This window comes from Mugil cephalus, chromosome 5 (genome assembly GCF_022458985.1).
Source record: "Mugil cephalus isolate CIBA_MC_2020 chromosome 5, CIBA_Mcephalus_1.1, whole genome shotgun sequence".
In the NCBI taxonomy this organism is placed as follows: domain Eukaryota; kingdom Metazoa; phylum Chordata; class Actinopteri; order Mugiliformes; family Mugilidae; genus Mugil; species Mugil cephalus.
The window spans coordinates 7,870,374-7,889,247 of NC_061774.1; the positions used below are offsets into that span (position 1 = coordinate 7,870,374).

An 18,874-nucleotide genomic window follows, 5' to 3' on the forward strand; every position below is an offset into this window, starting at 1 on the left:
GCCTGAACCGGTGCTATTCAGGGATCCAGTGACAACTTGTCACTCTAGATACACACATACAGATACCAGTACACATAAACACACATGCATCCACACTTACAATCAAGCCTGCTCCACAGGATTCAGACCCGGGTGTGGGGATGAGATAACTGCACACCTGACCAGGCAATGAAAAACACACAGGCACAGGTTCACATTGTATACACACAGTAACCTTTGTGCCATAAACACATTCACGTCCAAGCCCCACCCGTTCCCTCCCACGCACCCTAACCTAACCTCACTGTAGGGTTTTCAATCTTTCCATTTCTGTGCTCCCGGCAGCCCACACTCCGCTTCCCAGACCTCCTCTCTTCTCCATCCTCCTCCCCGTCTGTCTCGTTTCCCAACATACTGTCAGAGTTGAAGATCACAGGCTAATCCTACCCCAGTGACCATGCTGTTTGTACAAGTTTTGTTTGTTTTGAAAAGTATTACGTATATCAACAAGATCACACACGGTACGTCAAGTTGAAAATGATGGATGTTATAACTCTTAAAACTCTTTTGATCAAAACAAGAACAAGAAAAAATGTAAACTACAAGCTCAGAGAAGAATAAAAGCAGCGGTTTAAAGAGCCAAGAATGTCGTCTCTCTAGTGTGATGGTTACCTGATTGATTTCGTCCATCCCGTTGCTTGCAAATTCAAAAACCAGTTCACTGGGCTGCACTGCAGTCGTCATGGCAATGGGGATCAGAGTGCAGAGAAAGGCCTAAAATATCCCAGCTATGACTACTCCAGGTCCTTCTCGGCACAGGCAGACTCAGCTTCAGCCTCACAAAATGGCTTCCCCTGTCGTTCTGTTTTCTAATCTGGGCAGTCAGTGCTGCGAGAGAGAGACCACGAGCCGAGTTTCAGAGGAGCGCTGTGGCCCAGGTGGGTGCAGCCTCGTCCCTCTCTGACACAGAGGCTGGGCCCCGCTGCGCCTGGAGCATCTACACCTGGCAGAGAGAGAGAGACAAAGAGAGAGAGACAGATAAAGGCTAAGGTCAGGAGACATTAGATCAATTTAATTTCAGTGGCAAGACACAGGTAGTAGCAGACATAGTAGTGGAAAATGTCAGTGTTTATGACACGTAACTAGGCTGTGAAAACCCTTGTTGGACCTCTGCAGTTTGGGGCTGGAGTTAGCTATCTGGGTTATGACTTGTTTTGATCTTTGACACTGGAAAGCCACAACTTGCTGTGGAAAAATGAGATCACTGACGAGCCCTTCACTGACGAGCTCACAAAGCAGAGATATACCGCTATAATATTTTAAACTGTTATCAATAAACTGACCTTCTATAAAAGTTTGGCCTGCAGCTAAATAAACTGACATCCGCAGTATGGGATTCTAATAATGCTGAAGATGAGCTCTTAAAAATATTCAAATAAACAATCTATGACCATAAAATGCTAAACTCAAATGCAAGAAGAGTAAAACCATCAATTTCTGGCCTTTTATATAATTATTTACAAAAAAAATACAATAAGTGTATGTTAGTTAATCTTCTTGCTATAAACTGATGTTGCAGCAACAACATATGAACGTACAGTTGAGGGGATCTCAGTGCACAGTTTATTCTGATGTAATCTCTGAAGCCTCTCATTTCTAGCTCGGCCCCTGAATGTGAGACGCCCCTCAGCAAACCACCCTAGATCATAAGGCTCAGGGGGCTGATATTATGATCACATGAGCGGGTGCTGGGGTGGAGACGGTCTGAGAGAACGCTCCCTCTTCTCACAAACACACACTCGTCTGATGATGCTCTGGAAGCCCCTCTGTGTTGACCCTCAGGGAGTTACTGTGATCACAGGGGGTGGGGGAGGGAAACTGGTGGTTGTGTACTCGTGAGTGTGTGTGTGTGTGTGCTGAGGTGTGTCCCAACAACCCGATACCCACAGGCAGGTTTCGGGGATGAAGGATGGGAGGGACTGATTTTAGGTTGAAGAATAAATGGATAAGTAGACCCAGGGGCCACATACCCCCCCACCACACACACCTTCTTCGTTCTCAGAACCCAAAGACATGGCAGGAGTAGAAAACTCAGATGGCAACTCTCCACTCACTATCCCTGTTTTCCCACTGCTGCAGGGTGGAGCTTATTTGCTTAGAAATGCCTGTGTGACTGAAGAAGTTGCATACCAGACCCCAGTTGTATTTCATAGAGAATGCAACATAAGAGGAGGTGATAGAGAAAGGCTTCAGCAGCTTGTAGGGCACAAGAGACAAACACATTTTGCAATTTAGTTTATCTTTCTACCAAGCATCCAGACAGAATACTAACATGTGGCCATTGTCTGGAAAGCATCACTCTGGGAGATAGAAGAGAGGCAAGGAAACTAAATCTGAAGGCTAGTATTTCACTTCAGTCAATCCCTCTTGCTGTCGCTGCTGGGCAGCGTTCATGCCACCTCTGCCAGAGCTGGACACTGCTGCCATCTGTCTGGAGCTCAGTGTCCCAGTCTTCTTGGCATGTTTGTTTGGAGTACTGTTCATTACCAGACTCGAGGAGAAAAGATGAAATATATTGCACGAGGCATCCAATTTTAAGAAGATGTATAAATCAAGCAAACAAAAGACAGACAAAAGCAGAACTCCGGGTGGAAACATGTCTGTCTGCTTAGTGGCTCTAATGAGCTGCTAATTAACCCTCATTTACCTCACTGGCCATTTATAAAGCTATGAGAGTGAACATTTCAGTTTTCAGCCAAGCTAATTGGTGAACAAATGATCTGATGGCAAGAAACGATTATTGAATCAACATGAGTAAAAGTAGGTTGACGTAAGCGACGTCCATGTTTCATGTTGCGTCTCTAATTCTGGTGTTGGTGTTTGTGTGTCGTCTGTTGTCTTCGTATTTAAATGTGTCAGCCTGTGTCAGCGGTTGCATGAGGGTATTTTCTATGTCCCTCTCGTCAGTGCTTCATTGATCTGGATGGCCCAGTTGGCATGGTGTTAACAGCAGACAGGGATACAAGAGAGCCAGCCATTAGTCAGATGCAGCTCGCACATTATCCCACAGCACATGACAACAGCTGCCTTGTCCCGGCACAGGGGCAGGGTTGTAACGGCACTTGCGACCTCATGACGAGGAGAAGAGGAGGAGAACAGAGAAGGGAGGGGTTTTACTGCGATGTTAGTCAATGCATAATAGTCCACAGAGCAAATAGACTGCCTGTGACTCGTTCTGGGTGGGGCCTCCTCGTTCTAACAGACTTCAGTATTTTAGTGTGGTTACCAAGTTGGCACGTCCTGGACCTGTAAATTGTACTGCACAGATATTTAATGGATAGACAGAAAAACTATGTGGAAACCTTTAACATTTTAAATTTAAATCAACATTAATTGATGTTTTTGGTCTTGACTGGAGGCTGTAAGCACGACTATGGTATATCAGCTCATGCAGTGCAAGGAGGAAGTTTCTTTTTTTTTTTAATCATAATAAACTGAAATTTTAACATTTAATAAGATACCAATAGTGGCCCATTAGTATGTTTTTAAAGTCTGACATTCTACACAGCAGCAACTAATGATTTTTTTTTATTACTGTTTAATTGCATCATTATTTTCTTGATTAATTCACAGGCCGATAAATGGGAAAAATGTCTGTCACAGTTTTCCCACAGAGTCATTGCTGACCCAAAGATGTTTAATAAGAAGACTAAGAAACCATAAAATTATTTTTGGACTGGTTGCTCGTGAATTTTCATAATTAAATACGTAATGAAAATAATGCAGATGGAAGATAACCATTAAGACGATGGTATGCTCCATCGTGGACACTGACCACAGTGATGAGATTCTTTATCAATCAAGTGTCTCCTTGCAATTACGACGCTGTGTTATTTATGGCAGCCTGGTGTGCAGCAGACTGAGGAGGAGTATGAAGCAAACACTGGCCTACTCCACCCCTACAGCATGGTGACTGCCAGTCGCAATAACAACCAATTAGAGTCAGGATTCATGAACAAATGGAGCATTCCCAGAAGGCCCCACTTCCCCCGCTTTAGTCTCCTCAGCTGAGCTCATTGTTGACCATGAAAGGAGGTAATTTAAGCCAATTGAATGACTATGCAATGACTCACACTGCATGTGGCGAAAGCAAACATTGTGAGATGCAAGAAAAGGACCAGGCAAACTTTACTTATCAGCCATGTTAGGCTCAGGTTACAAAAATGTAGGTTTCCCCAGGTGACATGATTGTTCGTTCACACCAGGTGGTAATAATAGAGGTCACAGAACTTAAATAATACCGGTGCTGGTTTCAGAGAAGGAGAGAGAGAGAGAGAGAGAGAGAGAGAGAGAAAGGGAGAGAGAGGGAGAGAGGGAGAGGGAGAGGTATTCCTGGTATTTGAAAGCTTTTCCCATACAGGTACACAAAGCACAGATGTGATGTGTACAAACTGAGACAGAAATAAATCTCAAATATCTCTGTCTACTCACTAAACACCTGCAACTTTACAAAACTAACAAACAGTGATTGTGTCTCTCATCTCACAGGCTGTGGAGAGATACTTCATTGTCAAGACAAAGACATTTTTGCCTTTATGAGTCCAATAAATGTTTAATTTGTGAAGCACTGCTCTGCAAGATGGCAGAAAAGGCATGAGTTTACCACCACCATGTTATAAAAAGGTTGTCAACATGCTGTTTTTGCAGGATCCTCTGGGTTCCTGTAAAGGAAATGACTCAGTGATATGAGGCTCAAGCTCATTCCTGGACCTTTGTGATAGCCCATGTGGGCATCAGAGGATCCTGATCATCATCATTTCTAGACAGCAATATCCCTTAGTCTTGCCCAGTTGTTATTAAACTAACTACACTTATGAGACAATAGCTCTTAAAGTGCCAAGAAAAATGACTCAAACAGCAGCACAACAGCAGCAGCTTTGTGAAAATGGGACTTTGGGAAAAAAAAAGGGAAATAAAAATAAAAATAAAGAATTATAGTATGGTCATGGTGCTGAATAAGTGTTTGCTAACTCAACAAACTAAGAGGATAGCAATTAAGGAGTGCCAGACAAAAGATTTAGACGTGGTTTTCATCACCACTACAACTTTAAGTCAGCCACCTAAAAACTGTTTTGTATACAGTATTTTCTGTGCATTCTACATTTACCACCCAGCATTGCGCAATGTGCCATGCCTCACCACAGTTCAAACTCCAACTCAACGTCACTGAGCTGAATAAAAGAGCGCCTTCACCGCAATCCAGAGGCTACACCATGCGTATGGTGATAAAATGGCAGGAGCGGGCACAGAGGCGGGCTTAGATGCTGGCTAACAGCGTGCAGCTGCAGAGCACAAGGTATCAGAAACGCAGACAGCACCGCGTCTGAGCCAGAACTCACTGTGTCCGTATTATACTAGGAGACATTTGACTGTACCACGCCAATGAAGACTGAGAGAAAAACGTCACCTCGAGCACAAGGCATTCAGAAAGAGAATGGAATTTAATCTCATCTCCTGCGAACCTTGTACTTTTCCATTCAGGCTTCAGGCCCTGGTAGAAGGGCCAGTGGCTTACTGTGACAATAGTTGTTTGTGCCAACTAACACGCCATTAGGTATAACATTGAGCTTTTTATTGACTTGGACATTTGCTTTAGAGGGCTGATATGTTAATGAGACCAGGGATAAAACCTTAGTAATGCCTCTGGAGGCTGTAGAAATGTCCTCCATAGACTAGATTCCACATCTCTTTTAATCACATATCCACGCCAGTCTGTAACAGTCTTGTTTCCTTTTGACATTTTACAAATGTTCTCTCTCTCGCAGCACTCGTCCGATATGTGCTTCATCACAGCACGGCATACTAGACTTTCTTGTTCATGGCAGACAAGAGAAATAATGTGAACCAGAAATAGCAGGGAGATTTTTTTAAAACCTGGTAGAAAGAGAAAAAAAAAACACCCACAAACTGACCTGTGAATTTTGAGCTCACAGGAACAGCATCACTAAGCAGCGGGTTTTCTGCTGCTTCCTGTCTGTTAAACCACACTCAGAAGAAAATTTCTTTCTCTGTGTAAGAGCGGAAAGTTCTCTACTCCCCCTCCTTCCTTCTCAAGCTACAAGCTATTACTCTCGTAGATATGAGTCTCGTCACACAGGTAGCATTTCCTACATGAATGATATAGCTACTAGAAATATCTGCCAGACTGACGTAAAACACAAAAATGTTTTTAGTTTTTGGACAATGACTTTGCCTCATCACAAAATATATGCATACACTACCAGTCAACACTTGACTGATAGCGTATCTAAGTGTGATGAGTCAAAATGAACTCAACTACTCAAAACTCATGTCACAAATATAATATACTAAAAATGTAACAAGCCTATGACCAACTTGTCAAACATGATCCACAAATGAGACATCATTAGATTTTGTTGAAAATTCTGACATTTCAAGCCTGCTACTCTCGGGGCTGTTTAAGGGCGGTGATGGTGAAGTCAAAAGATCGTAATGGGGCTCGCAAAGCCACACCTGCCATTTGCAGACATCTCTTCCCCACAATGCTGACAGGCTTGCAAAAACACTCCTAACCCCCACCCCTACACACAGACACTAAGGCACACATCCCTAACTTGGCCCCGAAAGTTGGTTTTACACAAATTCTCAGAAGACACTATAAAGTTCCTGTCACACGGTGTTCACTTATAGGTCAGAAAGCAAGGCGAGTATATCAGTATACAGACGCGACGCGTGTGCAACTACAGCAAACTTTTTTATGAGCTGCTCAGATCAACAGCCCTGAAGCCAGAGCCATTCATTGACAGTGTGAAAATATTCTGCTCTCTTTCTGCTCAGCTTAATTTGTACAAATATTATTCTACAGTTGTACACATACAAATCTAAATCACAATAAATCCTTAAAACAAAACAAGTGTCTTTACACACTATCAGATGTTTAATGAATCTTAAAGCACGTCGGAGAACAAATTCCTTGCGTGTAAAACTATGTTTTAATGTTAACAGATGCAGCACTTTGGTAAAAACTACCACGAGTGGCCTATTTCTATTATGTGGCAAGAGGCCACATGTCACGGATAGGAAGAACCAGTTAAGTTGTGAAAACAGGACAGGAAATTGCAGCTAAGTTTTAGAAAAGACAACTGCACCCTGGAACTTCACAGTCAGATGTGATGATAAAGGCAGTTAGAATTTTAATAGAAGGATCTGCACGTTGTCAGTTAGACTGGTTTAGCAATACGCAAACGCACTGGGGTTAATGACACCTTCTCAAAAGACGTAGCTTCTCAAGGCAATGTCAGCAGTTAAGTTAAAATTAATCTGACACCTGATCCTTCAGCTGATAAGACATTGGTGGTGTCTGACGTTTTAACATGTAATCACTGCTAGAAATAAGGTGAAGCTAGCATCTTAAATGTTTTCTGTTTTACTCACTGAACAAGAGCTGACTTGAAGTGTTGATAAGATTTATTAGTATTAGTAGTGCGCTGCAGGCATTTACCAACCAGAGCTGACCATGGTAATACAGATATTTTCACACTTTTGGCAAAGCCTGTGTGTTCTTGTCGACATTAACAATGGATTTTCCACTAAATAATTTCATTATTTACACCTATGGTATGTCAGATTGACTCGTGGGAAAACTGTTGATCCAATCCTTTCCGCTTCAAGGTTTAATTTTCATAATTATTTAACTTGACGTGTACTGGCAAGGACACATCATTGGCTAAAAAACAAATGGCACTTTGAGCTGATTAGTGTTGCTTCAGATCTGGTTGAAGATGGCCTCAGCCAGAGCTAGTATGTGCAGTATGTGTGCAAGACAGTGCTTGTACAAATGTCAAGTACTCATTGTTTATAATAGATTTAATAGGTAAATGTGGTCATTGGTGGGACAAAGATATCTTGATGTGGTTCATATGACTGAAGGCGTGCATGAGTCCAGTCTGAAGTACCTTGTTTACCACGACCCATTTAAGATCATGCACGATTAACTCCCTAATCAAATAACATGATCTATCCAGCACAAGTTCGAACAGTATGTACAGAATGTATTATTTAGTATATACAGTAAGTAGCATAGCTAGTTTTTGCCTCTCTTGTGTCTCGGCCCAGTCACAGAATTTCAAAATCACAATGATTATAATAAACTACCCAAAAGGTGAGGATAATACACAAGCAAGTCTGTGCGTGTGTGTCAGTTGCATTTCACTGCCCTTCAGATTCTTTTCTTGTAGACATATTTGAAATGTTTCATCCTGACTCCCCGACTCTGCTGTTGTTTTGGCTGCTGTGTGGGAGCCACTTGATGCATGACTACACTGGAAAAACTAAATTCTCTTTTTTTTATTCAAGAAGCACAAGAACTGCCACGTGCATTAGATGTAGTAGATATGTACAGAAGCCTGGTGCATTCATTGTAAAAGGAAAAAATAACATTGAACAAACGTCATAAGTTTTCCAAAAAGTATCCTGTTTAATTCCCACCATAAAGTGATTCTAAAAACAGTATAGCACTACAGCACTACTGTACCTGCTTCTTCACACGCCCATCTCTGATGTGTTTACATTCATACCAATACTAACATGTCACAGCAAAGAAATACTGGGAGTAGAGAGAGAGGATATCGTACCAAGAAAAATACCAGCAGCATATCCTCCACCAAGCTTGAATAAAAACAAGACAAAGGATGACATCCTTGATTCTTTCTAAAACTATAAACCACAATCATAGCAGCCATCCGATTATGTAACATCCCAAAACAGCTTATTATCTCAAAGGGAGAAATTCCATTTGCTGCTTATATGCGATGTGAACCATGCCAAGTTTTCCACACGGCCTTGCAGCATACTGAAAGGTACGTGTTCAGATGAAGCAGAGAAATCTAAGGGGTATGAGTCTGAGTCAAGGCTGAACAGGGGACCCGGCTGTTACAGAGGAGGCTGCATACCAAACAGGTCTGGACACAAGCAGGCTGATGTGTCCACCCATAGTCAGGCATGTAGCAATACGCAACAAGCAACACATCTTTAGCTGTATCATGTTCCTCTGTCTTGTCATGCTCTTTGGGTCAGGCTCTTCTGAAAAGAATACTCTGACATTTTGTGAATTCTGTGAAAGAGTTAGATGAGTGGAAACCACACACAGATCTGCAGTTAAATGTACAATTAAAATCAGCACTTTCCTTGATTTAGGATGAAGACTGGATGTGAGAGGAGATTCATTGCCTGGTTATGGTCAAAGGTACAGTCAACCTTAAAACTGAATCTTGTTTTCACACGTTTTTTTGTCCAAATTCAAAAACAAGCACTAACATGTTAATTACAGAGTTTTAGAAGTGGATTTGTGACCTCTGGGCAGAGCTAGACTAGGTGTTCCCTGTTCCTGTTTCTATGCTGAGGTGAGATAACTGTCTCCTGGCTGTAACCTCACATTTAGCCCACAGGCGAGAGAATTGTGTCAGTCTGCAGATGGCAAATGAAAATATTTCCCAAATGATTCCTTCACATGTGCCGTCAAACGTAGTTTTCTGAAGTAGCAGCAACAAAGAGAGTCAGATATTCCTTTTTTGAGTGCATTTATAATAATGTTTCCCTGTTGTAAAGGTTAAAACACAGTGAAACATGCAAATTGGCAGCTTTAGCAAAGCTGTTCTTGAGATGTCTACAGATCATACTTTGGTTTAACAGCTAATAACAGTAAATCAGCTCTTCCCATCTGATCCCCCGTAAAGCCTCGCAGATAGGACCACTCACACTGAGACAGCTTAGCCCCTTCAAGACAGCTTATCTGATTTCACACAATTGGATACTGGGTCAGTGTGGTGTTATATATCACTGGCCAATGTTTCTATCTAATCTTGAAGCCAGTAAACGTGTGCCCTATTCCTGGATATGAGGACAGAAGTGCAAAGTCATTACATTTCAAGATGCCATACTTCAAATGCGGAGAGGGAAAAAAAAAACTGTTAAGCAATGTAACTGGACGAACACGCCTAAGCTACAAATCGTGATGTCATGGCAAATGTTTGGACTGCATGCTTTAGGTATTACCGCATCACTTGTGCTTCCGACGCTTGAGCTTGTTATCTTGACATATTTACTCCAGCACTAATAATATTAAAATGAAGATTACTTACTAATACGAACACATTTCATTTAGTTTGTGTATTCCAGCTGCTACGAGCATCAATCAAGGACTCACTCTGTGTATTTGGAGAAGTGTTTGGATTTGTGCAGGAAGCAGAGGAACAGCCCGTTCGGGCAGGTCAATATTTGAGAATGCCTTATGAAATACACTTGTTTATGGTAGTCAGGCGATGAGGAAGGTGCAGCGTGGGGGCAGGAGATGAGGACAATAAACTACCTGGTTAAAGGGGACAGACGTGCTCAACATGGGTATATGTAACAAAATATTTACACTGTGTCATTGTTTAACCATATTAGGGACCGGTAATAATAACGCCAGAAGATAAGTATATTAGTTTTATGAATTTGGCTCTGACTATAGATTTTTCTGAAAGATACATATATAGCATACATTTCTTATGTAAACAGACAACCTTCACTTCAATAGTACTTTGAATAAAGAGCCCTGACTATCAGTCTCCCGAGGGGCTGGGTTTATGTTGTTCTGACGAGAATCACAATGCAAAAACGCAAAGGTAAACAAGGAGTGGCGGTTGCTTAGAAACATGCAGAGAGAGAGGGCTTGTAAAGTAGGCTCTGTGCACGAGAAAGAGAGAGCAGGTGGGCCTCATCCAGCTCAGCATAGGCCCAGTGCATTTGTAAGGACACATGTTGAAAACCAAGCGTAACAAGCACAAACACACGACTGAATGGATTTTCATACCACCTCTACCTGTGTAGTTAACTGCTATTACCAGCTGGAATCATAGATCTGAATTGTTAAGTGTTTTTGAGCAAGCAAGGACATCATGACTCACTGAAAATAATTTATATGATCCTATCACCGTCACGGCTCTTAGTACCATTGCTCTGCTAAAGTTACGGGTGTCACAAACAGGGCAGCTGGTGGTCAGAGAAGCAACTTCAATCCCCACTATGTCCATGGCTGAGGTGCCTTGTGCAAATAACCCCCAAGAAACTGCCCCCGGGCTGCTCCCTGCTCCAAGTCTGTGGTTTAAATGCAGACAATAAATTCCTTGCATGTGTGTTCAGAAACTGATTTGCTTTGAACAGCTCGGGTCATTTTAACAATTAAGTGAGAGGGACAACAAAGGGTAAATTTAGGAATATGCTTGTTTGCTTTTTCTTTGGAGAGTTAAGGGAAAATGTCAAGATGCTATAAAACTACAACCAGCAGCTGGCTAGTTCAGTTTAGCATATAGGCTGGAAACATGGGGAGACCACAATCTTGGCAGCTCTGATTCTCACTAATTAACATATTATCTTGCTTGTCTGACCTCTGAGAACAACAGAGTAAGGCAAACAACCTTCTCTAAAGGTACTGTTTTCTGCAGAACAAACAAGATAGAAGACATTTAACAGCAAGCTTCTGTTTCCTTGGGACAGAGATCGCTGGGAGTTTCTAGTCGTTATGCTCAAACACATGGCAATTTGGTCACTGGTTGTACATCCATTTCATTTCACAGCAACTCTTTTTATAATTCTTGTAAATATTGTGTATACAGTATCCTTTGTTTTTTCTATTTTATTATTTTTATTATATATTATGTATGGTGTTGAAAACCTGTACATTGTTGCTCCATCTGTGAAATTTGCCAGTTTGGCACGAATAAAGCATCCATGTATCCACCTATCTATTGAAACTAAGTTGTTGGTGGCTACAAATATGCAACAGTAATATGTCTCAAAAGGTTAAACGATTCAATGGGGCAAATTTCTTTTTCATTATTTTTGTAATAAGTGGAGCTCAAATAATAACGTAACAGTGATTAATCAAAAGTCTAAGAAGGACTTAAAATGTAGTTTCTGATTGGATTTTCACATTTATATAGAAAGCTTCACTCACATGAAGCTCGTTACGTGTGCCCTGGTGTGAAGACTGTGGATGAATGATGAACAGAATTGAAAACTGAAAAAGCAAATGTACAAATTGATGTAGTTTGTGTTTTTCATAAATTGTACCCACCGCATGTCATGATCGATTTTCACAAAAGGGGCACCATCATGCTTGAAAATGTGACTCTCTGAGGCGCACTTTAATCCTAATTAAATTCATGAGAATCTGCTGGAGTCCTTTTACATCTAGTCATTAAGTATTACACTAACACACAGACAAAGGGTGATGAAAGGCACACGGTGACACGCGAATAGAATGAAAGCAAAATATTAAAAAGAAGGAAAGCTTTCAAGGAAAAATAAAAAAGCTTTAACTCTGGCCTCCATAACTGAGACCTTTCCACTCAGACAGGAGCTGAGCAGATCATTTGAGTGCTGCAGACATTCTGGGCATGGCTAGTTTTCCACTGAAGACTCCAGACACAGACACCATTGCAGCTGGGTGTCTGGGACTGCAGCCTTCAAAAACCATGTGAGAAATCAATTTCTCCCTGTGCTTGGGTCAGAATGCCTCTTTGTACCAAGTGATACTACATTAGAGTCAATATGAAGTTTAAATTAGCGCGAGGGAGTTGGCAGCAGCTAAAACTTATTTCGCTGTCAGTTTTATGTTCACATGCATCTCACAGCGGGGAGCCTATTTTTGCACCATGTTACCTCATGCAGGGCGGAACCCGTATAATTGGAAAGAAAAACTTTGCACCATGAATGTGTTTTCAGACCACAGCATTACATAGCGCTAGCAATTTATAGCTGAGAGCTAGCTGTAAGATAGGAAAGATATAAAAGCACCTTATTTCTGCATTTACAAAGCCATACGAAGGCATAAGTGACTGTTTCATACGAAGGCAGAGCACAACAGACTGCTGTGATGGAATTTTTTCATGATGCTCTGCATGTTGCAACCTAAAGTCAAACCTGTCTCCACCCACACAAGCTCAGTGAGAAACATATGACGGACAAACTTTTACCAAGTTTTCAAGTCAAGTAATTTCTGCCACATCTGGTATCAAGAGTGAACGTTTTCATTCAAAACATGTATGGGAGGGGAGGTACTTTGCATTCTGAGTTTTTTTAATGGTAATGGAAGAAATATTCAGATCCTTAACGTGACTGAGAGCCTTATGACCACAGTGATAAAATACTTCATTACAAGTAATGGCCCTCCATTCAAATGAGTTCTCCAGAGGCAGTACACTTTATTGCACTGTAAACAGGCATTTTAATGTTGTACCAGATCAACATGTGGTTCATTTGATCAATTTTACTCTCAGCCAAATAGTTTCATTTTCAAGCAATGTAATATATTTCATAACCTGATTACTGTTTCTGTGGACATAGTGTTAATCTCAAAGGATAATTAGTAAGTAAAGCTGTCAAATAAAAGTAGTACAGTTAAACATACACGCCCCTCCCTCTGAAATGTAGTTGATAGAGTAAAGTGTCATACTCAAGTTCCACTATCTTTAACTACGGCAGTTGAGTCGTTGTACGTATTTATTTTCCACCACTAAGCATGACGCATTGTGTCGTGGCAAGGCTCAGCAGCCATGTTAAGAGGAGACAGAATCTTTGCCCTGACCAGCGTAGAACATTGCATAACAGGGAGAGTTTTCAAAAGGTGTTACCTGATATTCCACATATCATCTCTCTGGCGTGCTCTGTTTCTTTCTCTCTCTTTGTCAGACAACATAAAGCTCTTGTCTTTCACCTATTTCACCCAGGTGGGGTTTTATCAGTCTCAGTCACCTGACAGCCCCTTCTGTGACCAAAAAAAAAAAAAAAAAAAAAAAAGAACGGAAACAAGTACGAAATGGGGACTTGCCTCATTTACAGTTTCTCATGTATTTGAGCTGGTGTTAATGTCATATGATGAGTGTTTATCAAAATGTGCGAATCCTACATGACACAGAGACACCAAATGAAAATTTGTCAAAAGATCTAAGCCAGTGGGTTTTACAATCATAAAAATATCGACAATTACATCACTATCTTTTCAGTTCTCAGGAAATAGGTCAAAATAAATATCTGATTCAGTTTAGATAATTTACTTTTTTTTGTTTGTTTGTTTGTTTTAGGACTGAAACATCTGTCTGTAGACAGAGAAACTCCCAATCTTTTGGGTTTTTGGCCTGTGTGGTCAGAACACAGCACTGGTTCAACATGTACTACAAAACAGGACTGCCAGTCCCGGCTTGCTCTGAGTATGAGACAGTTGCAACATGGAGAGATGGTTGCTCAATCGATTTAACTTTATTTATCAAGGGAGGGTTTTCCTAGTACCTGCAGCACATTAAGACAGACACTCAACTGGACAGCAGAATGACACAGAATGTGCCTTGCTCAGTGGCACAGTAGCCGTTAGAGTCGAGGAGAGAGTAAAACATTAACTTTCCCCACCCAGATTTTCCCGGCAGGTCACAGAAGTTCAAACTTCCCGTTACAAGTTTACTTCTCAAACCATTAGGCCTTCATCCATTCCAGCAAAAGAATAAAAAGGAAATTAAAATGGCAAAGCAGAAATACCGATAAGCAAAATAAATCCATCTATCCTGAGAAATATAAAACAGCAACGCATGCAAGACCTATGACTATGTTTCCTCATAATAACATTTTCCAAGTAAGTTTATTAAAACTCAATGAACGTGGGTTATATGTATCCACTAGTTTCATTATGAGAAATCATTTTTTTCCACTGATGCCTCAGTAGATTCAGAGTTACTCAGAGATCATGGTAGAAACATGGTATGTTTTGGTTTCAAATATTTGTTCAATCAGAAACTTAAAAAAATACAACTATTTAAAAATTTACTTTGTTACCAAATGAAAACCGTCTTTAAGTTGTTTATGCCACTTGTTTTCAATTTAGTCAACACAAATGTATTATATTTATGTGTTTGCACTGTCTACTTTTGGCTGACGTCGCTGTGTATTATATTCTGAGCATGAGACGAACAGATTTTACTTGACCATACAGAGTTGTCTCTGTGTTTATTCACTGCAAAGCTTATATCTGTAATATGAAACCAAATAACTTCTCCATTTTTACATATCTCGGCGCGCTGGGGACGTAGTGATAAACTAAACCCCACCTCCTCTCATCATGCATTCTTTTTTATGTAACGCCTCCGTCATCTTGCCCAAGTCTAATGATCTAATTACAGGCTAAGACTTGTTGACTTTGTATTGAATGAAGAGCCAGCCCTTGTTCTTTGAATGGTACACAAAAACAGCACCTACAGTGTGAGTTGATTCTCTGAAGCATGAGGACCTCATTTACAATCCAAATCTAGGTGGGCATAGAGTATGATGAGAAAGTTAGGCCGAATGCAAACTCATGGCAGCTCAACAACAGAGCCATTCATTTACTGCACTGTGTGCAGGTATACACAGAGATATGGGGAAAAAAACAATTCCTATCTTCCAGTGTGAGGCCAATTGATCCACAGAGTAACTGAGCCTGAAGAATAGAATTATTTATCTGATATCTCTGAAATCTATTCTGCACTGCCTTTCTTGGGCCCCAACTGTTATGTCAGACATTACTGCAAGAGGATCAATTCTGAATGCCAAACAGATGAAATAATCACAAGGTAGTTAGCATACAAATTACATAAAAAATCCTGACCAAACTTGGATGAAAATGTTCTGCACTGGGCCTTGGATAACTACAGAGCTTTTCAAGGCTTGTAGACAGTTTCAGAAGAAAGTGTGTAAAATGTAAATGTTGCTCAGGCTGTAACCATTTTTATTCAGTGTCTCATGTGGTCCATAAAGTGCGGAATAGATTTCTGGTGAAACAGGAAGCGAGCTTTTATCTGTGCTGCACCGAGCAACTTTTAGAAACAGATACTCAACAGCATTGAACTGAATAATGTGGGTGACAGAAGCTCAAAAATACTTCAGGGACAGTCTGCTTAGACTTGCATTTAAGAAAATGCAAAAAAAAGTTCAACCTCTCAGTTGTCTCCATTACAAGATGAACAACATTCTGTTGTGGTGAAGATGTTGATGCATGAAGCTCTGTGCATGAAGTCAGTCATGCACAGAGCTTCATGCATCAGCTTTGGATGAGCGCAGCAACAACAAAACCACAGCTACTCAGTTTTTCTGTGTCTTAATTTAGTTGTTCTCGTCTGAACGACTGTACGACATCTGTGTAGGTCTCGGGGATCGAATCAACAACTACAGAATACTACCCCATCAAAAATACATGTGGGTTTGGTCAAGGGGCTTGCAAAACACCGTTCCCGCCCTTGCTACAACACACCTTATAAGGCAACAATTCATATAAGAAATGCAACAAACCGACTTATCAGATAAAGGGCACTCTCATTTAGTCCTTAAAGGGTTGAGAAACTAAATTCGAACTTTTTATTTTATCTCAAAAATTGTTATCCCCTTGAAAGTTTCAAAAGGGGCTGGGGAAAGTGATCTACAAAGTGCAAGTCAGTCGTCTGTAAACATAGGAATAAGAATAGTGTTTTTGTGTTCCCTTCAGTGGCATCTGATATAGAAGTAGGCCCTCAAGACATTTGATGGGAGAAAACCTGAATATCAGTGGAACTGGAATGACCTGTTAACGGTACTTTCAGAAAACCTTAATATGTCATCTGTGTTCATGAAGCCAAAGGTGCACATTATGGTGACCTAACTACCTAGCTACCTGTCAAGCTGTCAAGCACAAATATGTGCATGTTAAACCCTGAACACAGTAAAATTTATGTAAATTGAAGAAAACTCCAAAACCATTTCTAGCCGTTTATTTCTCAGAACAAAAACGATGATAACAGGTAAATATCGAAGCGGAGGAGAACTATTCATCACTAACCTCAAAGACAGGGGATTCGGGTGACAAGGTCCATCATAGCAATCGAGCAAGTGTCGATCTCAGCTACCATTAAAAATCAAGAGGAAAAAAAAAAAAAAAAACGTGAAACTGGGGATAATCCAAGGCTTGTTCAGAGAAGGACACTGTCTGAAGATGTGGCCCGGCCAACTGCACGCTTCTTTCTCACAGCGACAAAACAACAGTCGAGAGGAGGAAAAAAGACAATGCAATGGCTGCTGTTTGAAACAGAAAAGGAGAAGTGTAGTGAAGCAACTTGTCCTCTCCCTATGAGTCACGCAGCACTGTCGCCATTGGTAGGGGAGCCCTGAGGCAGAGAGCCTTCACCTGGCCAATCAGCGATGAGTACGGGTCTCGAACGCAAATCCTTTCAGGTGAGCTCTTCTCGTGGCAGGGATTGGACAGGGCTGCAGTGGGGGAGGGGACATCACAGAGGACCAACAAGAGGGCCACACCTTAAACAGCATGAAAGACGACGGACAGGTTTCTCCTGTAGAGGCGGAGGAGTCCTGGAGGTGTAAGTAAACAGTTGGATAGGTATGCACTTACTTTAGACTTTGACCATACAATATAGGCCAGGTACGGTGATTAAAATCTATGTGGCAGGGCAGAATTCAGCTTAATATCTCTTTGTGTCCCATTAAAACCTTCACAATGAATTGAGAGTGTATTTGCCTCGTCGGTGAGACAGTTAAGCCGCTGACTTGTGGAAGAGTTGTTCTCCCTGCAGCAGAAAGCATCATAAAACAACTTCTACCGGTGAGAGGTAAAAAGAAATTAAACCTTAAAGTTGACAGAGTTTAGGTGTGAGCAGGCACTTCATGACAAAACTCCCAACCTTTCTCTCCTCCTCCCCCTCCTCTCCAAATTATTAGGATTTTTGGAAAAGCTCCTGTTGTGAACAGTCATCACATGCAGGTTTAACTCAATCAGGGATTAGTATTTCAAATCTTAATTTAAAGTCTTCAATATGCCTTTCAGTTTAGGTCTTTCAATATACAGAAGGTGTCACGCAACAAATCAGCCAGTAACACATTATTTTTACTGACATGTCTTGTTAAGTTCAATGTGCATTGATATTGCAGAAACTTGATAAGAATCTTTATCAGAAATGACACTCATGCAAACAGGAAGTGGTGGTCTGCGGTTAGTGTTGAGCACTGTGTCTTCACATCGACTACATGTTTTCCACAGAAAAGTCGTATGTAGTAAATTTAACAGAGGCAAGAGTCAAATATATAAATTGTTAAATAAAGCCCGTTTTAAATTGGAAAATAGCACAAATGATCACAGGACTTGTTATATAAAAATGAACCCATTAAACTTACTTAAAAATGCAACCGGTTCAGTTTGTTATGGGACCCCAAAATCACCCTCTCAATCTCCACTGAGTGCTCTCATCATCGCATTAATTCTTCCTGGCCTCCGTTCAGTACAGTCCAGCTCCGAGTCGAAAGCAGCTGTTTGCTTCAGAGCAAATTGATAGCCTTGCCGTGAAGGAAAGTTATACCAAACAAGCTCCATTTATCACTCGCCTCTGGAAATACTGCCCACAACCCAGAGGCCTTAGAGGAAACTGTTCACTTCTTGTGATATAAACTTCTAAGGCCAATGCACTGCAGTCCTTCTAAAATCCAGGACAACCACATAAACATGCGAAAACACACAGATGCATGTACACAAGCAAACTTAATTCCTATGTTATTCCTCTTATGTAAAAGGTAGATGACTGGAATCACTTGACAAACAGCATCTTAGAAACATTATCTGAGGACTAAACAAGAGCTGCATTTCATGTTCCTGTAAATATTATGGATGAGTGTGAATCTTTATTAGCCATAAGACTAATAGTATTGCAGCAACTCTATTAAGTTATGATTTACAATCCTACTTAAAACAGAGACTGGAGTCCATTCACATATAGTCACAAGTTTGTAAAGACTATGTTCACCAGATTCTTTAAAAATCTGAAAGGAGGAC

General features: G+C 40.9%; 1 protein-coding gene across 3 annotated transcripts in view; it reads right to left on the reverse strand.

Moving 5' to 3' along the window:
• elf1 (E74-like ETS transcription factor 1) overlaps nt 1-18,874 on the reverse strand; it is a 36,435-nt gene that overhangs the window by 9,435 nt on the left and 8,126 nt on the right. The window contains exons 1-3 of one of the 3 annotated variants that reach the window (XM_047585209.1): nt 16,877-17,214; nt 652-982; nt 101-157 (exon numbers count right to left, since the gene is read on the reverse strand). In XM_047585209.1, coding sequence (XP_047441165.1) covers nt 101-157; nt 652-723 — 129 coding nt within the window. In that variant the 5' untranslated portion in view covers nt 724-982; nt 16,877-17,214. Of the gene's footprint in view, nt 1-100; nt 158-651; nt 983-16,876; nt 17,215-18,874 lie in introns of those variants that run through there. The other 2 variants (XM_047585210.1, XM_047585211.1) reach the window with 2 other exon arrangements.